Source organism: Elephantulus edwardii, unplaced genomic scaffold (genome assembly GCF_000299155.1).
Source record: "Elephantulus edwardii isolate Elephantulus edwardi_28Jun2011 unplaced genomic scaffold, EleEdw1.0 scaffold00089, whole genome shotgun sequence".
In the NCBI taxonomy this organism is placed as follows: Eukaryota; Metazoa; Chordata; class Mammalia; order Macroscelidea; family Macroscelididae; genus Elephantulus; species Elephantulus edwardii.
Window position 1 is genome coordinate 5521525 of NW_006399839.1, and position 24348 is coordinate 5545872.

General features: G+C 43.8%; 1 protein-coding gene across 2 annotated transcripts in view; it reads right to left on the reverse strand.

Moving 5' to 3' along the window:
• CIT (citron (rho-interacting, serine/threonine kinase 21)) overlaps nt 1-23815 on the reverse strand; it is a 217117-nt gene extending 193302 nt beyond the window's left edge. For both annotated transcript variants that reach the window (XM_006890418.1, XM_006890417.1), the window contains exons 1-3: nt 23715-23815; nt 14526-14667; nt 1588-1763 (exon numbers count right to left, since the gene is read on the reverse strand). In XM_006890418.1, the coding sequence (XP_006890480.1) occupies nt 1588-1763; nt 14526-14667; nt 23715-23810 (414 nt within the window). In that variant the 5' untranslated portion in view covers nt 23811-23815. The remainder of the gene's footprint in view (nt 1-1587; nt 1764-14525; nt 14668-23714) is intronic.
• Nucleotides 23816-24348: the final 533 nt, after the last annotated feature.

A 24348-nucleotide genomic window follows, 5' to 3' on the forward strand; every position in this document is an offset into this window, starting at 1 on the left:
CCAAGCCCTCCCCCACCCCGAAAGCTGCAGTACTCTGATATGGGAGACTGGATTACAAGGCAGAGTCTGCAGAGAAACAGACATTCATTCAGAGTAGGGAGGTTGGCTGCCATATTCAAGCAGGATACAGCCATTTGTTTCCTACAAAAACCCTCACAAACTCACGGCCATGGAGTTGGATCCATTTCCTTGGGACCCTCCACTGTGTTTCTGAGGCTACAGACCACACAGGAGGACAATACTCAGCTTTTTCCCTCAAAGGCGACAGTGGATTTGAACCAAGGGAGACGCGTGACTATTGGGTGGACAGCACAACTCCTTATGGACTGAGCCACCAGAGCTCCCTGTTTGCTTCCTCCTCAAGTCAAAATACCACAGGTAGCAGATCTGGTTGCTACGCAACACATATATGCCTCCTGTTTACCATGGCAATTACTGAACTGTGCAGAACCAGGTGGAAGCCCCGAGTGAACCATCAAGCCTGGTCCTAGCTCTGAGGACTCCTGATCTACTACCAGCCACACGTCCTCATTCCTCTCCATTCTCCCATCTGTTTGTTCTTAGCCACTCAAAAAAACCAACAGAAAAAGCAGTGTAACATCACCACTCACTGTCCTCAAGCCTCCAGAATGATGCACAGGTCACGCGTGGCTGGACGCGATCTCACTGCTTTTTCCTGCCCGGAACCTTTCTCTCTCAGCTTCTTGGCCCTTTCCTAACCATCTCTGGCTTACGATATCCCTGACGTTCACAGTTCTCTCCACGCTCCACCGTTGGTGGATTTGCTAATCACTCTTCCCTTCTGGAATGCATTAACTGGGAAGCACCGCTTCACACAGCTCCATTCTTTCTCCACTTTCCAAGATTCTCCCCCTCAAATGAGGCCAAGCATCCTCAACAACGTTTCTGGGGGTCTTCAAGGGAACCAGAACCATGAACAGGCCTGTCATGTGCCCTTGAATGTCTCTGTCTAATAAATTACTCTCCCACCTCCCAAAGCTGATGGGTGTCTCTCTAGAAACACAGTAAACGAATCACTGTGTCTAGAGAGGCCACCCTTATTTAAAACAAAGAAAAATCCCACAACTGACAAGAGAACTTCTTGCCTGCTCTCAAGCAAGTACCCAGCCAGCCACATAACAAACAAGTGAAATTCACTTCTCTGGAGGCCTGTGCTAACATCAAATACAGATATCCACAACACAAACACGTAAAGCGCATGTGAAAGCAAACAGCGCCTGGCTCACCTCACGGAACCGCACATCCCCGAAGCCCCAGCTGACGGTCACAAAAGATCATCTTAAATTCATTCGTTAAAAGGCCAAGTTGGTTCTCAAGTAAGACACAACTACAGGCATATGATACAGACATCAAAGGGGAGCTTGCAAGCCTGCAGAAACCGGCCAATCTTCGTTGGAGAAGAACAGGAGAGAACACGAGCAAGCTTGCTCCCCGGGTAACCGTCATTAACTACAGAGTCACAGGGAGACACCCACGTACCTACCGATCCCAGGCACAGCCCAGTGGATTGTCGTCTCCGCAGTAAACGTTCTGCAACTTAAGGGTGTGATACACAAAGACGCCTACCTGCTCCTGGGCTAGCAAGGCCTTCTTCTTCATCACTTTCATAGCATAGATGTTCCCGCTGGCTCGCTCTCTGACCACCTGCACGTCGGCAAAGTGGCCACAGCCCACGAGGCTCCGCACTTCGAAGTCCTTTGCAGAGGGCTGCAGCTCCTTGAGCTCGGTCACGGCATCGGAATCTGCAGGACAGGGCAGGGGCACCGCCTGGTAAACAAGGTGCTGCCAAAAGAGGCATCTTTATGGGAAAGAAAACCCAAGAAAGAAAAAAAAAAAGCCCAAGAGAGCAGGAGAGAAATGCTCCTGTGCCTTCCCTCACTGTCAGAAGACATTTATTCAGTTTCTCGTTCCATAGTGAATAATTATAAAAGAAGCACAGAAGTGGGGGTTTTTTCATGTTAAGTTAAAATTAAGGGCTCCAGAAATTCCAAAGTACAGTTTCCATGGCAGCTATAATTTGAATCCCCGAGACTCAGAAAGCAAGGGGAAGACACAAATGGTGCGTCTCCTCTCTCATCACCGCAGGGCAGTGTTTATTTAGTCACTGAGCACTCAGACCAGCTCCTGGTGTGGTGGACGCAGCCAGCGCCCATCTCAGCCAATTTCGGAGGCAACACCAGATCATCCCACCCTGCCTGCATGGGCTCTCAGTTGGTGCTCAACCACCCAAGTTCTGGTTTCCTAGGACTCTATCAGTAACAGTAATGCTTTCCTTGCCATAATATTTACTGTGTTAAGGGAGCTCTGGTGGCCTAGTGTTAAGAATCTGTGCTGCAATACCAAAGGCACACAGTTCAAATCTGCCTGATGCTCCGAGAGAGAAGGATGGAACATCTCCTCGCATGCAATTAACTGCTTCTCACAACCCACTGGAAGGTCAGCTATAGGTTGGTTCTGACTCAACAGGACATGACAACAACAAATTTCTAAAAAGGGACAGAAGGCTTTAGTCCAAGGAGTTATATGGCACCTACGCTGGGCTGACAGAGCCCATGGACACACAGTGTTGTAACTCCTTCTTCCTTAGCTCCCTGGCTGATCTTCTCTGTACATTCAATCTCTGAACTGCAGATATGCACGCAATACATGGACTAAACAGATGGTGAATTTGAAAGCTGGTAGAATATTAACCCTCTCAGTGCACTAAGGGGAGGCTTAGTGTCCTTAGATGTACAAGGACTAATGGCCAGCAAGAATGGAGTGGAATGGGGACTGGGGAAAAGAAGCTTGAAGGGCACAGGGCTTTACTCTGGGGTGATGGACATGTGCTGGAACTCGACAGAAGTGCCACTGAGATTGGAGCCTTTAACACATTGAAATCATGAATTTTGGGTCACATAAACTTTACCTCCTTAAATTCTTTGGAAAAGCATGGAAGGTACCAGCAGTGACTAAGCAAAAATTCAGGGCTGTATTTTACATCTTAGAAGGGGCTGCACTCCACAGTGATGCAGGAATCACGCACTATCACCACAGCCTGGAGAATCCCACACTGAAGTCGAAGAGGCTGTTCTTGATCAAGTCTCACGTGGAGACCAGAGTCCCCAGCACTGGGAGCCACTCTCATCGCCTTGAGAGAAGAATTAGGACACACGTCCCAAAGTCACACTCAGGAAGTTACTCAGACAATAAGACAGGAGGGGTCCAGCAAAGGGAAAAGTCACTTCAGATTCATCAACTTTCACTCAGGGGGACAGGGACCGACTGTCACTGAAATTTTTTATTTTTGTACAGTCATTTATTCATTGCATATATCTTTTTTAAGATGCATTATGTTTCACGCTTTCTTTCACTGACATAATGTTTCATACAATCATTCCCATACACGGTGTTTTATGAAATTAATTATGACTGAACTATGCCCAGGGGGTAAGGAGTAGACACAAAGTGGTGGGAATGGGTAGGAAGAAATCACAGGATTGAAATTTTAATTGTTATTATCCCCTATGTACTTTTTAAGAAGGCTTTTTTTTTTAATAAAGGTTAGTTTTTCTTTTTAGTTCTTTTTCTAAGTTTGACGTTTATATATATATATATATTTTGTTTGTTTGTTTTCTCCTTCAAGTTATATGCATTAGCTTTATTAGTAGAACAAATAGAAAGGGTATAGAAGACTTTAGCAACACCATCCACTAACTTGTCTTAGAGATATTTTTAAAATACTAAACAACAGTAAAATGCATATGCTATTCAAGTGACATACAACATTTGCCAACATAGCTTTCTTTTAAATTCCATCAGTCAATAATTTCTTTTTAAGAATTTTAATGAATATTTACAGAGATTTTGGATTTCCATTCATTCATTGCTGCACATCTCTCCCCGCCCAGCAACGCCCCCCCCCTTTTTAAGAAATTTTAACTGCATGTTGTTGTTGTTAGGTGCTGTGGAGTCAAGTATAACTCACAGCAACCCTGTGAACAACAGACCCGAAACCTGTCCTATTCTGTGCCTTCCTCATCATCTCTGACACACTTGAACCCATTACTGAAGTCACTGTGTCAATCCACCTAGTTGAGGGTCTTCCTCTCTTTCTCCATCCCTTTACCTTTCCCAGAATCATGTCCTTCTGCAAGGAATACCCTCTCCTAATAATATGTCCAAAGTATGGGAGACAAAGTTTTGTCATCTTTGCCTCCAAGGAACACTCTAGTATACCTTCTCCAAGACATATGTTTGTTCTTTTGGAAGTCCATAGGATATTCAGTATTCTTCTCCAACCTCACAGCTCAAAAGGTATCAATTCTTCTTCATCATCTGTATTCACTGCCCAGCTCTTAGATGCACAGCAAGTAATGGAAAGGACCATGGCCTGAATCAGGCACACCTTAGTCTTCAATCTGATATCACTGCTCTTCAATAATATGGAGTGGTCCCTGGCTGCAGACTTTACCAAGGCAATTTATCTCCTGAGCTCCTGACTGCTGGTACAAGAGGCTGTGGATCCTAGTAAGATGAAGCTGTTGACAGTTTCAGTCTTGTCTCCATCTATCACGATGCTGTCTGTTGTCTAAGGGTGAGCATCTCTGTCTTCTGGACACTGAGATGTAATCAACATTGTGGTCTTTAATCATCTGTAACAAGTGCTTTAAGTCTTCCTCACTTTCAACAAGCAAGGTTGTGTCATCTACGTAACATAGGTTGTTGATGAAGTCTCCAATCCTAATGCCACATTCTTCTATATAGAGTCCAGCTTCTCAAATAATTTGTTCAACATACTGATTGAATAGGTATGGAGAAAGGATACAATGCTGATGCACTTTTCTTACCTTTAAACCACGTAGTATTCCCCTGCTCTATTCACACAACAGCCTCTTGGTATATGCATAGGTTTTGCATCTGGGACTCTCATTCTTCTCAGTGTTAGCCATAATTTGTTATGATCCACACAGTCAAATCCCTCAGTCAATAAAGAATAAACAGACACTCTTCAGGTATTCTCTGCTTTCTGCCAGGCTCCTTTTGACATCAGCAATGACATCCTTGGTGCCACTTCTTTTTTTTTCTCCCCTCCAATTTTTTTTTTTTAATTTTAATAAAAGTTTACAGAGACTTAGGGTTTCTAATCATTCATTGTTGTACTTTTCTCCCTGCCCACCCCTCCCCTCTCAATTCACTCTTCTCCTTGAAAAGTAAAATAAAATCTCTTTCATTGTTATGCAATCCCTCCCCCTAAGTCCACCCTACTGTGCAGCCTTCATTCTAGACTCCTGTCATGAGGATAATACCCAATCATATATCCCTTTTAAACAGTCCTCTCCCTCATCTGTTTCAATGCAGTATACAGCATTCTTCACCTCCTTCTCTGTCTTTGCTCAACCCCAATGTCAGTCCTCTTTTACAACAGTGGCCCTATACAATATTTTTCCTTTTTGTGACTGAGATATTTCACTCAGCATAATGTCCTCCAGGGTCATCCAGTTTGCCTATTTCATGAGTTCCTTGTTTTTCAAAGCTGCATAGTATTCCACTGTGTGAATATACCAGAGCTTCTCTATCCATTCATATGCTGATGGGTACTTAGGTTGTTTCCAGCTCTTTGCTACTGCGAACAAATAATAAACATGGATGTGCATGTATCTGCTTGGGTGGAAGTTATGGTTTCTTCAGGGTAAATTCCCAGTAGTGGAACTGCTGGGTCAAATGGTATTTCTATTTGCAAATTTCTGAGAAAGTGCCATACAGCCTTCCATAGTGGTTGCACCATTTAGTGAATAAGGATTCCAGTTTCTCCTCAGCCTCACCAGCATTTGATGTTTGCTGTTCTGTTAAATTTTGCTATTCTTACTGGGATGAGATGATATCTCATAGTTGCTTTGCCTGGTGCCACTTCTAAACTCTGCTTGAACTTCTGGCAGTTCTCTGTCTATATGCTTTTCTAGCTATTTGCTAACAATCTTCAACAATATTTTGCTTGTGTATGATAGTAATGATATTATTCGATAAATCTCACTTTTTTTTGGATCAGTTTTCTTGGGAATGGGAATATGGAGATCTCTTCCAGTCAGTCAGCCAAGCAGCGATCCTCCAAATTTCCTAGCACAGACTGGTGAACACATCCAGGGCTGCACCTGTTAGCTGAAACATGTCCACTGGTATTCCACCAAGTCCTGGGGCCTTGGTTTTGCCAATGCCTTCAATGCAGCTTTAACCTCTTCGTTCATTACCAACGGCTGTTGATCATAAAGGACAGCAGACGTCACAACACAGGAGAAGCTGAAGTCATCTGAATTCAAGACACCACACTGAGATTCTTAGCACCCTCAGACCACATCTCTCACGCCAGTCAGTCATCCTGAAAACACCTTCCCTGGATTCCTTAGGGAATCAGGCAAGAGCGGTGGGTGGATCCACATGAATTCATGGCGACCAGAGCAAAAGCACAATCTACTGTGCCTATACAGAGAACTTCATGCAGAAGTAAAAGTGAACAGTGTGTGCAGTATCCCTTTTGTCCTAGCGATGCTGTGCCAAGCCCTGTCTGTCTTCTCTGTCCCTTTCCAAGTTTCTTTCAGATCAAGCACTTGAGTTGTGAATTATAACGCCCAAAATATGCTGGCTTGCAACTTTGTGGGTTGAACCTGATTTCACACTGCTCACACACGAGGCCAATCTCTCTTAATGCTCTACTGGGCCTTGGTCCTCAATGTGCTCACAATACAGTCCATCTTAGTAATTCAGGGTCTGTCCCCAAGGTCACCTGGCATCAACCATACAAGCAGACAAACTGCTTTACAGGCAAAACTACCACAACACTGCCTCAGGATTCTGAGTAACACTTCCAAATCTCAATTTCCTTATCCAAATTAAGAACTGGTGAGATACTTAGTTTAAGTCTGTGACTATCAAAAAAGAAAAAAATTTAAAGAGAGTAAAATATATAGACTCTGAAAGAATGGGAGGAAATGTATACAAGAACATTATTAATAATATCTAACAATGAATGAGTATTTTTTTTAATAGTTAACTTGGGGGATAGGGAGGAAAACCATGAATGAAAATCCAACTTTTTTGTAAACTTTCAGTAAAATTACAATAAAAAATTTAAAAAGGGGAAAGAGAAGGAAAAAAATTTTAAAAAACAGAGTCATGTACCTTTGGGCTTAGTGGATTTGTGTGGACTCAGTGGGTCCTGTATACTTAAAATAACGGCACTGAAAGAGCTTTGTAAAACTTTTCTGAGCAGAGCAGAACAGAGGCCAAGGCCATGAGTCTGTCCCGTCTGAAGAAACTGTATCCTGAGTGTCCTTGATCCTGAATTGGAACCTTCTGCTTTCCTAATAAACTCTATAATCACAAGTATCATATGTGAGTTCTGTTTGGCTACTACAACAAATTACTGAACCCAGCCAATAAGTAGTGAGGTGCTGTGAGAAGAACAGTTGATGGCAGAATTGAGAGAAAAGGTTTGGAGCACCCGACCTCACAGAAATCAGCTTTGGTCTGTCATACTTTGTAAAGTCAGAGCAGGTCAGACTACCCCTACCCTCCTAACCTCCTTTTAAAACTATCTATAAAAGACTAAACAGCAATGACTTTAAAACAAAGATGAGACCTGTTAGGCAGTAGGGAAACTAGATTAATGGAAACAGAGTAACTAGAATCGATACAATGAGAATGTTCATACATTGTGAAAAATGTTATCAATGTCACCCTGTAGAAATTGGTAAGTAGCAACCTAAACTGCTATGAAAACTTTCACAAAAAATAAATCAATCTTCTTCCCAGTGTACTTTGAATTCTAGCACTTAGGGGCTCAAAGCTAATACTAACCACTGAGGAGAAAATAAAGACCCAAAACACTTTAATAAAAATGCAATCCAAACCCACTCCTGTCAGATAAGCATTTGAACCAACACAGCTGAGTCTACAGCTCTTTAAAACTCAGTAAACATTTTAACTTCTAGGAGCTTACTTTTCAGAGAAACACAACACACATACTTTAAAAGATATGTTCAAGATGCTTATAAAGAGCACTCAGTGCTTGCAGTTGAAAAATGACCAGACACTAAAAGTCCATCAATAGGAAAGTGGAAAAAAACCTATAAGATCATTCATATAAAAGAAATCAGATAACCAGCTACTGTCAAATCAACTCCAACTCACTATGTCAACTTCAGTATATCAACTTCATACACTAAAACACACACACACACACACCCCACCCTGCCCCATCCTGCATCATCCCACTGTCAGCAATGTTCATGGTGACCACGCAGGTACGGGCTAATCAGTCCACCTGACGGTGGCCCTCCATGGGCCTCTACTTCCCTCCAGAGAAGCCTCCTCCAGGGATCAATTTCTCCTGACGATGGGCCCAGCGCGAATGAGTCAGACAATATTCTGCTGTGATCTGTACGTTTTCACTGGCCTGATTTTTGGAAGGCGATCCCCAGGCCTTCCTTGCTGTCTTAGTCTGGAAGTGCTGCTGAAATTCATCCACCATGGGGGACCCTGACTGCATCTGAAATATCATGAGAAGAGCTTCCAGCATCATAGCAAGCAAGCCCTTCCAGGACAATGCACTGACAGATGGGACTGTGGCAAGAGCAGTAAGAACATGTTTAAAAAATTAAACGTGTTTAGTCTCCAGCATTTGCCTTGAGGGCAGGCATTTTTATCTAGTTTGTTCATTTTTATATCTAAAATGAAATCTAGCTGCTAGTAAATGCTTAATAAATATTAGTGGGGTAAACTCATTGCAAAGTAAGTAAAGCTAATGGCAAAACATAATACACTTAAGATCCATTTTCTGTAAACTTACAAAAGAATGTTTGAATGTGCAAAGAAAAGGTCAATAATTGTTGGAGCTACTTGGATAGTAGATAGGGGTTCATTATACAATTTTGAGTATATTTGAAAATTTTTATAATTTTATTAAGCACAGAAAAAATGCTGAATGAACACCATACACCAAACTATTGACAGTGGTCCCTCTGGAGGATAGGCATTTGAGAATTGACCTTTTATTTTATATACAACTCTATGTTGTTCCTCCGGTGGGTTTTCAGAGGCAATTAATTACACAGGAGGAGAACACCCGTCCTTCTTCTGAGCAGCAACTGGTGGCTTCGAACCATGTGCCTTCAAGACTGCAGTGCAGCTTCCTGCAACTAGGCCACTAGAGCTCCCTGATATGCAACTAAAAAACTCAAAACAAAAGGAACTCTGGTGGCCTAGTGGCTAAGGAGCTCTGCTGCCAAAACCCCAAAGGCAGGCAGATCAAATCCACCAGGAGCTCTGTGGTAGGACATGCTAGCTCCTCCTCAGTGTTCAACAGCCTCTGGAGAGTCATCTATGAGTCGATCAGGGAGTCAGGGGAAGGAGGTAAGGACCTTCTTAAGAAAAGTTCTCCTACAAAAACCAAACTTGCTGCTGTTGAGCCCATTCAAACCGGGAGACTGTACAGCACAGCCCTGTAGGGCTTTTAAGTCTTGCAACCATCACAGAGGCAGACTGCCAGCCACATCTTTCTCCTACTGAGGGGCCAGCTGGCTGTCAGTCAAACGGTCAGCATTACGGCCTAGTGCTTGAACTACAGCACCCCCAAGGCTCCCTTAAAAGTTCTCTCTGCCCACAAACACCAGTGTTGGAAACATACAGAAGCTACTGCCTGCAGGAGTGTAGCTGAAAGAGCTTAGCGTTCCCCTAGCCACTCTTGCCAAATGGCCAAGAACTCACCTTTACCTTTCTCTGTGCATGTTCTAGTATCACACCTGCTGTTTATTTTTACACAACTTCTATCCTACTGTGCTACTATCCTTCTGTCCTACATGTCTTGCCTCTTGTTTTGTTCCCTTAGCCAAATACTTGACCCACAAAGATATATTCAGCACCTATTATGCACCAGACACTTTTAAACCAGTTGCATTTGACGCATTTGACCTCAAGGGTGTCGAAGTCGAATGGAGCTCCATAGGGTTTTCAATGGCTGCTTTTAGGGAGGTGAATCATGAGACCCTTCTTCCAGGGCACCTCTGAGTAGATGTGAAGCCCCAATCTTAAAGGCAGCAACCAAGCACATTAACATATGGAACCACCTAGGGACTGCAACCCTATGTTAGGCATTAGGGATTTAACTAAGAGTATGGATGGCTAAGAAAACAAACAGGTTCATCCTAGAGAGGGTGAAACCAGGCTGCTCCTTGGAGGCAAGGATTCCGAGGCTTTGTCTTTGGCCATGTTGCAAGAAGGGACCAGTCCTTGGAGAGGGATGCCATGCTTGGGAGAGTGGAGGGACAGAACCAGAGAGGAAGACCCTCAATGAAATGGACTGATTCAGTGATTGGGGTTATGGGGGTATGTGTGTCAGAGACAATAAGATTGGCACAGGATAGAGCACAGTATAAGGCTATTGTACATAGGGTCACTATGAATTGCAAGCTACTTGATGGCACATAACAATAACATTAAAAATAAAAAATCCTTTCCTATTTGGTTCCTAATGGTTCCTATTTGCTAGGCCCTTTCTTCCCACAGCCCAAGCTTAAGGGCATATCCGCCCAGGCACCATTTTAAGGGCAATACACTAATCCATTTCCTCCAACAGCCCCAAAGACAGTCTCAACCCCATGGGGAGACTCAAGAAACCTGGGCAGTAGCAGCTGTTGAACTCTTCTCCAAGTGGAAGAGCAGAGTTTATGTTACAAAACAGAATCTCAGGAAAGGAAAAATAACCCTAATGTAATCACCCATTTTCAATCAGGCACTCAACTATACTCCCCAGGAATCCATTTCAAAAGCATGGAACAGTTCCTGGAAGAGAACTGCATTTAAAACATCTGCATCCACTGAAACCCAAGCTTCCTGGCTGCTCAATGAGTTCCGAAAATGTGATGCTTTTAAGTAAACACAGGGCAGGCTCAAGACAGCAAACGCGCCCATTCATGGCTCGGTAAATGTGTCATTTCTCTAGGCTTTCCGTCTCCTCCCTTGAAAATTTAAAAATTTTAAGAAACTTAAGATGAGGGCTTATTCCAAACACATATGGAACAGTCAGATAATAAAATACACCTTAAATGGAAAGATCAGTAACAACTCATTAAATGTCACTGAGGTTTATCATTATTACTAGCTAACACTTATGGAGGGCCTACTATGTGCTAAAGGAGTCCTGGTGGCATATAGCGGAATGTGCTGGGTTGCTAAGCAGAAGGTAAGCAGTTCTAATCCACCAGCCAACTGTGGGAAGAAGATGGTCCTCCTGCAATAAACATTTAGCGCTTTGGACACCCGATAGAGGGCTGCCATCAGTCAGAACTGACTTGAAGGCGGTGAGTTTTACCATGTGCTCTGGAATATGGCAGAATATGTTCTTCCATTCTCACATAACCATATTAGATATCTTACTATTGTTTGTTATTAGGTGCCAGTGAGTCACCTACAACTCACAGCGACCCTAGGAACAACAGCTCTGAACCTTGTCCTATCCTATGCCATTCTTAAAATTTCTGACACATTTGAGCCCGTAAGATATGTTATCCCAATTTTACGGATAAAGAAACAGAACAAGGAAGGTGTGCATAATGAGCACGCACTGACTTTATCTACTCAGCATCCCAGCCCCTTTGGGTAACTTCACGTCCTCCACTTCATGAGGGCCCAGCAGTCCTGATACCCTGACTCCTGCGGGCACTCAGACAAGGCCAATTACAACCCTTATCCTCCAGCTCAGTGGCCAGTCAAAGGATGACCCAAAGCACAGCCAATAGGCATTTTCCTTGGGATTAAGCAGAGATAAAAGAAGGTAAAAAATTATGTTATCAGTGGCCATTCGAGGAACAACAATTGGGGTCTATTTGCTTGGAGCAACAGAGAAATAAGGAGAATTAGGAACTGTTGTCATGTGCCATGGAATCAGACCCAACTCACACCTGACCTTCCTTCCAGAGGGTTTTCTGGTCTTGTGAACTGCACAGGAAGAGACTGCCACCTCCTTTCCAAAGAACAGCCGGTGCATTTGAACCACGTGCCTCTGAGTCAACAATGCAATTCTTTACCCAACAGGTTCTTAGAGTTAGGAATGTTGCTGTTATGAACATCAAGTCAGAACTGACTCATAGCTGGCCCTCCAGCGTTTTCAGAGGCAGTATATGGCATGAGAGGAGATTATCCATCTTCCTGGGAAAAGTGAGTTTTTGTTAATGGAGGAGAAATAACATGGAAAAAAAGAGGGTGAGACTGGTTGCTTATTCCAAAGAGTGTAATCAATGCCATGCACCTCACATTTTGAAATGGTTGTACTGGTCTGATCAATGGTCTGCTGTGCGTAATATCAAACACAAAATGAATTCTAATGACCCACACTGCCCAGAATTCATGCTCTTATATAGCTCCTTCCCATGTGGAATCTGGGCTGGCACAATGACTCTTTTCAAACAATAAAATCCAGCCAAAGCTTCCCTATCTCTTCTAGGCTTAAGCTATAACAAGGCCTGGCAGCTTCCATGTCTGTGCTTTGGGAGCCCTTAGCTGTCACATAGCAAGTCCAACTACTCTGCTAAAGAGGTCAGAGAGATGAGGAATCAGCAAACTCTTTGGAGAAGGGCCCGATAGTGAACATTTTAGGCTATTACAACCACTCAAGACTTGTAGTGCAAATGCAACCATAAACAGCAAGTAAGCAAATGAGGACGGCTGTGCTCCGAATACTGTTTATAAAATAAGCAACCCAGGCCATAGTTTGCTGACCCCTGACGTACAGGAGCTACACAGAGAAACCAAAAAAGTGGAAAGCAAAAGCCTCTGAGACAGCATGGAAGAGGCCCAGTTGTGTTGTATTCCCCGCTGAGACCAGCCTTCCAGCCAGGGTATCAGGTTCACAAGTGAACTGTCGTGTACACTCAGTCCCAGGTGACTGCAATCTTGTCCTCATCACATGGACCAGGAGCCACCAGCCGAGCCCAGGAAACGAACAGAATCACGAGAGGTCATACAATGATTTTGTCTGAAGCCAGTACCTTCCAGAGTGATTAAGGACATAGCGAGGTTGTGTAAGGCAGGGCACCTCAACCTCAACATGCCTGACATTTTGAGCCAGACAATTCTGTCCTGCAGGTGACCGTGTGGATTAAGCACTGGGCCGCTAAGTGAAAAGGTCAAGGGGTCTGAATCCATCAGGAGACAATCGGCAGCCCTGTAAACTATCCAGGGCAGTTCTACCCTGTCCTGTAAGGTCACGATGAGCCAGAATCAAATGGACAACAGCATCTGGATGACCCTATGGACAGTGGGAGATCTGACAACATTCCTGGTCGCCATGCACCACTCTGGAAGCATCACTTCACCAAGTGTGACCGTCAAAAAAGAGCTCCAGACATTGCCAAAGGACCCTGCAGGGCAAAATCACCCCCAATTGAAAATCACTGGGATAAAGTTAAGAGAATCTAAAGTGGGGGCACCAGCAGTGAGCTCTCCATCTCATCCCAGCCCACCCCACTCCACCAGATCCGAACCTCCAGAAAGCAGGCAAAGCTAAAACAGGGGGAGGGGAGGGCCACTCTAGGCTCACAATAGGCCTTGACCACTTCTGTTTTCATAGTCCCCTTCCTCTGACAAACAGTATTGGAAGTTCTCTTTTATGACTGTCTTAGAAAAAAAGATTAATACAATCTATGCATTATAATATTCATTTATTCTTATTCTTTTAAAATAAATTAAAATTAAAGCCATTAAAAGTAAATATTGTGGGCTCTCGGCACTGTGCGTCGTGGATAAGTCAATCCTGGGAGCAGGGCCAAAACCAACAGCATTAAAATCCCTGGAATCAGCCATGTCGGAAGCTTAGTCCATCCAGAGATTTCATAAGCCAATGAGTTCTCTTCTTTTGTCTAAGTCAAACAGTTAAGCTCTTGGCTTCCAACTAAAAAGGTCAGTAGTTCAAATCCACTAACCACTCCTCACGAAGGTGACATCCCACTTGCATAAAGATTAAAATAAAAGCCAAACCCACTGCCACTGATTGATTCTGACATCCAGCAAACCTTCACCAGATTTCTGAAGCTGTAAATCTTAACAGGAGCAGAATGCCCATCTGTCTCTCATGCAGCAGTAAGTACATTCAAACCAACAACCTTCTAGTTCGCAGCCTCTTATGTTACATGCTACACTAGCAGGGCTCTTTCATCCAAAGATTACAGTCTTGGAAATCCTACATGGCAGTTCTGCTGTGTCGTATGGGGTCATGATGAGTTGGAACCAAGTCAACTACAGCAAAGGGTCTGGTTTGGGGATTTTATGTTAAGGTGAGTTTTTGCTGTTTGCAACCAAGAGGCCCAACTTGTCCCTTCTCCCAACTACAACTGGTGGAGTCTGACCTCCTTCCCGAGTCTGCCTTTAGAATCAAACTCTTCCCTATGGCCACCAACCACGCATCTGTTCAGGCTCCGCCATCCTTCTGGTTTTTCCCTAGCAGGCGTTATCGGGGAAAACAGCCCCACACTTACACTTCTGGACAAAGTTGCTCACGTGCTTAATCTTCATCAGAGCAGGCTGGCTGCATTCTTCAAAGAGAACAAAGAGGGCATCTAATATCCCTTCTCGGGAAAGCAGGGACATCTGCTGTTGAGTCATCAAGGGTGGTTTCCCCTAAAAACAGCAAACAGCAGATGGAGACACTGTCAATAATGGAAAGCTTTGATCAATACCATCCGCACAGAGTAAATTACAAGCCACCAGCTCTAGTCACCGCTCACGACGCCCGCTAACAGCACATGTCTGTGGTTTCATTCTTTAGAGAGACGTCAGTAGACAGTCATTAAGTTGGCACTGGTAGGGTGCCATCACTGCAAACTCTTCTCGCATTCCACAACCATCCCATTAATAAGAAAAGGCCCTTTCTTTTTAATGGTGGAGGCGCGTGGAAACAGTCACTCCAGGCTCTGCTGGCTGTGACTCACTTGCATGCCTTGACAGCAGGCAACGACTGTCACATCCTTCATAGGTGCCCAGGAGTTTGTTAATATCACTTTAGTTCCTGTCATTCATTCGGAGATTCTGCTGTTGTCAGGTCCTCTGAGCCAATCTCAACTCACAGCAGTCTTGTGAACAACGGATCCAAACCCCGTCCGATCCTGCACGACCCTCAGGGTCTCCACCGTGCTCACAAGCATCACTGCAGTCACTGTGTAAATTCCTCTCCTTTGGGATCTTCCCCTCTTTCTCTGACCCTCCAGTTTTGCCAGCAGGTCTTTTTCCAAGGACTTCCCCTTCCTGACTACCTATGATTCACAGCCTTGGAAAACCAACAGAGGTTCAGTTAAGTTGGTTCTGACTTGGAAATTCTCTCACGCTAGCAACACTGGGACTGTGTGTAGGTCTGTCTGCACAGATGACTACCCACATCTGTGCCAAGCTTGGAGGTAGGACACCATTCCTTTCACCGAGAGCTGGAGTCTCCTTCTCTTCCCCTTCAATCTCTGTCCTCGTGGCTCACGGCAACCAACAGAATGTGATCCAAGTCACACTGTGCCAGGTCAGAAGGGAGCCTTTAAGAAATCTGGCAGCCCTGGCACCTTTCACACCTGGACCTACACTCTCCCCAAACAACAGACAGATCTATAAAGGTAAACAAGGACACCAGGGAGATAGAACTCCTTGGAACAAACAGCTAGATGAGATCAAAGGACAGCATTTACCCAGAGATAAAGCTCAGAAGGTAATAAAGCATAAGATAGAAGGATTAATGAAAACAATATCAAGGCGGAAGCAAGAAGAGTGTGGTTATAATGAAGGAAATGTAATCAAAGTCATAAAACAAAATGGGTATGAATAGTTGAATTATTGTTGTTGTCGTTATGTGTCATCGAGCTTGCAACTCATAACGACTCTAAGTACAACAGCCCTAAACCCTGCTCTGTCCTGTGCCAATCTCATTGTCTCTGACACACCTATTCCCATTACCCTAGTCACTGAATCAATCTAGCTCATTGAGGGTCTTTCTCTCCTGCACTGTCCCACCACCCTCTCAAGCATGATGTCTCTCTCCAAGGACTGGTCCCTTCTTGCGACGTGTCCAAAGTATGTCAGACGAGGCTTCAGACTCCATGCCTCTAAGGAGCAGCCTGGTCTCACCCTCTCTAGGACAAATCTGTTAGTTCTCCTAGCAGTACGTGATATAGTCAATACTCTTCTCCAGCACCAAAGCTCAAAGACATCAATTCTCCTATTTATCCCTAGTCACTGATCTGTAGCAAATAATTGCACAGACTATGGCCTGAATCAGGCACACCTTAGTCTCCAGACTGACATCACTGTTTTTCAGTACTCGGAAACAGCAGACTTTCCCAATGCAGTTGAACTTTTAATTTCCTGGCTGCTGGTGCCAAGAGTGTTGATTGTGGAGCCATGCAAACTAAAGCGGTTAACAATCTCAATCTCTTCACCATCTATCATGATGGCCCAGTGGTGAGAATCTCTGTTTTCCTGATGTTGAACTTCAATCCGTATTGGAGGCTGCAGTCCTTGATCTTCTGCAACAAGTACTTCAAGTCTTCCTCAGTTTCAGCAAGCAGGGTTATGTCATCTGCATAATGCAGATTGTTGATGAGTCTTCCTCCAATCCTGAAGCCACATTTCTCTTCATAGAGCCCAGCCTCCTGGATAATCTGTTCTGCATATAGATTAAAAAGGTATGGAGATAGGACACATCCCTAGCACACACTCTTCCCAGTTTTGAACCACGCAGTGTTTCCCTGCTCTGTTCTGACGACTGCCTCCTGGTCCAAGTACAGGTTTCACATAAGCACAATCAAGTGTTCTAGGATTCCCATTCTTTTCAGAGTCAGTCACAGTTTATTGTTATCCACACAGTTAAATGCCTTTGAATAGTCAATGAAGCATAGATAGACATTCCCCTGGTACTCCCTGCTTTCAGCCCAGATCCCTCTAAAATTAGCTGCAATATTCCTAGTAACACAGCCTCTTCTAAACCTGCACTTCTGGTAGTTCTCTGTTGATGTGCTTGTTCCAGTCATTTTGGAATAATTTTCAGCAGAATCTTGTTTGCATGTGATATCAGTGATATTGTTTGATCATTTCCACACTCTGTTGGGTCACCCTTCTTTGAAACAGCTAAATAGGAAACTAATTTGCTCTACAAACTGTATATATAAATCCTTCCCCCGCCAAAAAAAGTCTGGGGCAGGGCATAACAATAGACTTGAACTCTGCCCTAAAAAAAGAAAAGAAAGTCTGCTTCTGCTTTGCACTTTTGGTAAACCAGACTCCCTATAAAAAGCTTGGGTTACAACAATGGTCAATAAACTATGGCCAGCCAGAAGGCCATTTGTGTTTTCTTGGTTTTATAAATAAAGTTTTATTGGAACATGGCTATATATATATATATATACATACACACATACATACATATACATATGGTCTGTATTGTACTGGTGCTACATTGGCAGAGGAGCTGCAACAGAAACCATATGGTCCACAAAGCCCATTTACTAGTTATCGAAAAATTTTACAACCCTGGTGCTAGACTGAGTGATGACAGTATGGAGAGAGAACATGTGGAGAAGCCTCAGGACACCTCAGTCAGCCCCCTCATGTCCAAGTTCCAGCAAAGCTCTCAGCTGAACGTGGGCCTCCAACTGATGTCAGAGTGACCCTGTGAGGGAGCCCAGCTGACATCACAGAATAGAGCAGAACTGCCCCACTGAGCCCAATCAGCCCACAGAATCATGAGAAAAACCAAAAAAATAATCAAGTATTGTTTTCATCCACTCTACTGGGGACAAGGCTGTTTGCTGCCCTGAATAATGGATAGACTACATCCAAATCACCTAGAGTACTCATTAAATACACACACAGATTTTTCTACATCTACCTACCAGGCCGGAGTTTCCCAAGTTGCAGCTTAGAACCTGCTTTCTAACAAGCTCCTCGAGAGATTCAGACGTGAGCTCATTCTGGGAAACCCCGGGTCACATGGCCACCTCCTCTGTCACGGTTGAGTCATGGTTCTCCAACTAACTCAGAAAAATAATAAGCTCATTTTTTCCGTTCCTTCGATGCGTTTAGACCAACTAGAGCCACAGTTCTCAAACACAGCACTAGTTCTTAATAAAGTTTTCTACAGTTAACAGTGAAATGAGAAAACATGAGCACAGTACAATGACTTGGGCATGAAGTCAAACGTCTTCCAACAGAAGCGTGGCCATTGGTTCAGAAATCACATCCCTACTCTCGTGGTTTTCTTCACATGTGTTTCCTTTATGAAATAAAGATGATAGGGTTTGGTTTTTTTTACCTGTCCATTTTTCACATCCACACCTGGCAAAATAAAAAAGCTGGCAAACCTACGTAGGCCCAGTAACTTTATACAACATGACTGGCTCAAAAACCGTAAAATCTGCCAGCCACTGGCCTACAACTTATTGGAAAGTAGGGCTAAGTAGAAAGAAAAGAGACAAACTGAGTCCCAGGCTAAAGACTGCTTATCTATATAGGAAACAAAGTTGCTCCTCAACAAAATGGCATTGTGTGGGAAAGGAAACAGTATTTTTTAGAGGTTAACACAAGGCAACTGTTAAGAGTACACTACAACTAGAAGTATCAGCTTGCCTGGAGGGAGGGGGAACCTCAACCTCCCTCATTGCAGTCAAGTTGAAATCCGTGAACAGCTGACCTTTCATTGGGTTTCCAAGGCTGTAAATCACACAAGAGGAGACTGCTCATCTTTCTCCCTCAGAGCCACTGGGAGAGGAAAAATTATCATTGCAAAAGAACAGCAGACAATGCACACCCATGTTTATCACAGCTTTGTTCACAATAGCAAAGAGTTGGAAACAACCTAAGTGCCTATCAACAAACAAATGGATAGAGAAGCTGTGGTATATTCACACAATCTAATACTACACTGCATTGAAAAACAAGGAACTCATGCAATATAATTCAAAATGGATAACCCTGGAGGACAGTATGCTGAGTGAAATATCTCAGTCACAAAGGGATACATACTGCATAGTGCCAACTGTTGTAAAACAGGACTGACATCGGGGTTGGGGGAAGACTGAGAAAAATGGGACAAATAATGTATACTGCATTGAAACAGATGAGGGAGAAAACTGTTTGAAAGGCATATGTGATTAGGTATTATTGTCATGACAGGAGTCCAGAACGAAGGCTGCATAGTGGAGTGGACCTGGGGGGAGCGATTGTAAAACAATGGGGGAACTTTTCAAAGAGAAGGGTGTACTGGGAAGGGAGGGGTGGGCAGGGAGAAAAGTGCAACAACGAATGAATGGAAATCCAAAGTCTCTGTAAATTTTCATTTAAATTAATTAAAAAAAAAGAACAGCAGACAAAACAGACTTTAACTTCTGTTCTAGGAGACAAAGAAAGAGGATGGTCAATTCATCAGGAGGACACATAACAATTACACAGGAGACTGTCCGTGTTTCTCCCTCTGAGGCACTGGTGCATTGCAACCACCAAAGGACGCCGTTTTTGGGCTGACAACACAACTCTCTATGGACTCCAACGCCAGAGCTCACATCTAAACAAATAAATTCAAAAGGAGTTGAAAGGAAAAAGCAGACAGATCTGCAGTACTAGTAAGACACTTCTTTTACTACATCACTTTCAACAAAAGACAGAATATGTAGAATCAAAGATAGAATTTGAAAGAGATGAACTGTGGGTTTATCATCAATCATTGCAGCTCTAATGACATGTGAATGGAAGAGACCATAAGTCTGGCATACAGTGGCAGTGTGGACCCACGGTTTTGAGGGAGGGCTCTGAAGTCAGATCGGCTCACTTGGAAAAGGCTATATGATCTCAGGTATGTCCATGCCTCTTGCTATACTCTTGTTAATCTCTGCCTACTTGAAATGAGAATCACATGGGATGTTCCCGAGATGACCAGGAACATGATATGCCTGGCACAGTCGAAGCCTTCACCAGTTATTACATTCTGCACATCGTAAGCACACACTAAGTGGCGGCAATGAGCAACTGTTTTAGAACAAGTTGGAACCATTTGGGAGTAAAATGATAAAAGGGCTAAAAGGTGGTGGTGCCCCAGGCAGCTGAGATTACAGCCAAAACGGGAAAAAATATTCATGATTTAAACTGGTGACAGAAAATGGTCCCTAGAAGAGTCCAAGCCTTTCAATTTGTCCTCACTCTATTTTGTTTCAACATTTCACAATCCTAGTACTTTGAAAACTATGTATCAAAAATGTGTTACTAGCTCTCACTATAAAATTTTCCTACATTTTGCTAAGTAGAGGAAGCTCTGGAGGCCTGGTGGTTGAAAAGTTGAGCTGCCAACCCAAAGTCAGGTTAGAATCCATCAACTTCCAGGAGAGAAAGATGAATAATCTCCTCCTGTCCATTTATGGCCTCAGGAAATCTGCTGGGGGAGATCTGCTTTGAATCAGTTCTGACTGGTCGGTAATGAGTTGTTGTTATTGAAATAAAGTCACTATGAAGTGAGTAGGAATTTATTTTTACTGCACTTAGTATTAAAAATAGCTAATGTATGTGAAATTTGGACAAATAAGGACGACAAAAAAAAAAGAAAGTTATGCCTTTGAACTGGGGTAATGGTGAAGCAGGAGTGGCATCCACTTCCTAAACAACATGCTTCTGGAAACTCTACAAACGTTGAGAAACGGCGATAGTTATAGAAAGGCTTCAGGTCTTTTGTTCATAGGTTTGCTATGAGTCATGCCCGACTTGAAGGCACTCAACAACAAACAACAATGGTTGAAGAAGACTGAACATGTCATTATTATTCTTTGGGAATACTCACACAATATCTTGGAGGAAGTGCAGCCAAAATGTTCCTTATAAGACTTGACCTCACATACTTTTGGCATGTCATTGGAAGAAAGACTTCATGTTTGGTAAAACAGGAGATCAGAGCAATGAGAGGGACTGACAGTGGCTGTGGAGAGGGGCTCAAGCACGGTAGAGTGTGAGCACGGCACAGAATAGGGCATTTTTGTTCCATTATACACAGGTAGCTCTAAGTCAGAGCTGATGCTATTGCACCAAAGACCACTGCCATTTATAAAGGGCTTACCAAGAGCCAGGCACCGATCAAGGTGCTTTATAAGGATTATCTTCTCTGATCCTCACCATGCTGCTGCTGTCATTGTGTCCCATCAAGTTAGAAGAACTAACAGGTTCCTCCTGGAGAGGGTGAAACCAGGCTGCTCCTTGGAGGCAAGGATTCTGAAGCTCCATCTGATATACTTTGGACGTGTTGCAAGGAGGGATCAGTCCTTGGAGAGGGACCTCATGTTTGGGAGGGTGGAGGGACAGCACAGGAGAGGAAGACCCTCAATGAGATGGATTGATTCAGTGACTGGGGTAATGGGGATATGTACGTCAGAGACAGTAAGGTTGGCACAGGATAGTTCAGGGTTCAGAGCTGTTGTATAGAGGGTCACTAGGAGTCACGACTTGACAGCACATAACAACCACCACCACCATTAAGTTGGAATTGATCCACAGCCAACCCTCCAGTGGGTTTTCTGAGACAGTTAACTGCACTGGAGGAGACTGTTCACCTTTCTCCTGTGGAAAAGCTGAAAGTTTTAAACTGTGTGCCTTTGGGAAAGCAGCTCAATTCCTTACCACTAGGCCACCAGAACTCCCTAATCCTCACAATAATCTAGTGAGTTAGGTACTATAACCACTATTTAAAGAGAAGCATATGTGTTGAAAGAAGTAAATGACTCATGTAAAGCAACAAAAGCCAACAATGACTGAGGCCAGGATGCAGACAGAAATCTTCACCACCATGATCTGAGAATATTTACATTAAACAGTCTTACTGCAGTAGGACGGTATGACGGGAGCTTTACTCAGGGTTCTCTGGTGGCTTAGTGGTAAGGCATTGTGCTGCTAACCCAAAAGCACACAGTTTGAATCCACCAGCTGCTTCATGGGAGAAAGATGGGCAATCTCTTCTCTTGTGATTTACTGCCTCTGAACACCTACAGGAGGGTTCCAACTCAACGATACACAACAACAACTAGCTTTACCAGAAACAAAAAAATTACAGATGCTGCAGCCTTCGGCCGGGTTCAAATTGTTTTCCTGTCAAATGCTCTTCTAGGTGTTATAGCACTGGTCTGTGCGTTGCTGTACAGAAGTAACTCGTGGTTGCTGTGATGCTGAACACTGTGACACTGATGTGCCAAATGTGGTAATGGTCACCCATGGTGGACAGTATAGGCTGGAGCTTCCCGACTAAAACAAGCCTGGAAGCAGGAGCGGCATCCACTTCCAAAATGGCTTGCCTCCAGAAACTATGTACGAATAGTGCTCAGGTCTTTCGTTAATAGGGTCGCTATGAGTCGTCTACGACTCGACGGCACCTAATAACAACAACTCAAAAATAATCTCATGACCTTAACTTGTTTTTATATGGTTTTAACTTTTTACTGTGTTTTGTGTGAGTATTCAGAGTAAATTAGTTATCCATGCCATCATTGATACGGTTTTGCTTTATGATGGTGGCCTAGTGGCAAGAGGCTGCTCTGCAATTCCAAAGGCACATGCTTTGAAGCCACCTCCACCCATGTGATTGTCTCTGAAAACCTGCCAGGGAGTCAGCTATGGGTCGGTTCCACTCCACGGTACACAACAACAAAGTATGCCGTGATATTTTGAATTGATTCCTATGCATCTGAAAGTTGGACAGTGAATAAGGATGACTGAAGAATTGATGCCTTTGAACTGCTGTGCTGAAGAAGAGTACTGAATATCCCACAGACTGCCAAAAGAACAAACAGATATGCCTTGGAGAAAATGCAAGTAGGGTGCTCCTTGCAGGCAAGGAGGGTGAAACATGGTCCTGTAACGTTGATTGTTCTAAGAAGTGAGTAATTCCCCAGTGTGACTATTTACCTTCTAAGCATGGCTATTGTTGGGCTGAAGGTCAAGCCACAGGGTTGAATTTCGTGCTGGCTCAAAAGATGATTAAGGGGCATAGTCTCAGGTGTCCCACCAGTCTCGATGAGACCAGCAAGTCTGGTCACTTTTATGGTTTTGAGTTTTAGCCCATTTGGCTCCCATTCTGTCGAAGCCCTCCACTTAAATCTCCAGTAGGGAAGCATGGCCTTAAGTATCCCAGTCAGCGTAAAACTTGTACAGAGATAACTCCTAGTTACTGACTGTGATGTTGAACACTGTGACACTGATGTGCCAAACGTGGTCATGAGCAGCCATGGCGGACAGTGTAGGCTGGAGCTTCCCGACTAAAACAAGCCTGGAAGCAGGAGCGGCATCCACTTCCGAAGTGACTTGCCTCCGGAAACTCTATGTACGAACAGTGCTCAGGCCTTTCATCAATAGGGTCACTATGAGTCGTCGACTTGACGGCACGTAACAACAACTCAAAAATAATCTCATGACCTTAACTTGCCACGTGATAGAAATGTTTTACATCTTGAGAGAGATGTGGGTTATATAAGTGCATTCCTCAAAACTATTTAAAGGGGGGGAAAATCTGAAAAGTATACACATAGCTTGAATGAAAAAGAGAAGTAAAATTCGATCTAAAGAAATCTAGAATTTTTGTTAACACTAGCCTCAAGCAAAGGCAAGTGGCAAGAAGCAGCTACGGACACAAACATAGGCAAGCAAAGGTGGGAGGGCAGCCAGGTTACCTGGAAGAAAAGATTCAGCCTGGAGGCCCGGCTGGCAATGGGTTCGGCTGCACCAGCGTCCAGTGGACTCCTCGCTCCATACTTGAACTTCAACATCTCCCACTGGCACTGGAAAAAGATTAGAAAAGGCCAGCTGGTACCAATAATCTCAAAGGCACCTGCCATTTTTGAGCAGGAAAAGCCTGAGACAGTGATCGCCCTTAGGAAATCAGGGCTGGGAAGTGAAAATCATACAGTGCCCCAGGCTTAGGAAGCGTGGTTTTTAGATGGATATTAAAGAGACTTTTACGGAGATTTACGGACTTTAGGAAGGAAATGAAAAGATTTTGCTATGCAGCAGCGGAGCAATGATTTTGTGAATTACTACCTAACGTGGGAGGGACTGGAGAGCCTTATGCTAAGTGAACTAACTCAGTCCCATCAGGACAAATACTGTATAAAACCATTATTGTAGACCGTATGAGGATCCAAGGGGGAGAGGGTGCAAGCAGAAGGATAAGGATGGGCGAGGGTAGGGTGGAGAGTCGCACAATTTAATGGGTGGAGAGGAGTGGATAAAGCAAGCAGGAAAGATTCATTCGTTGTGAAAAAACAACATATACGAACTTTGTAAGTAAACCAGCATAAAATAAAA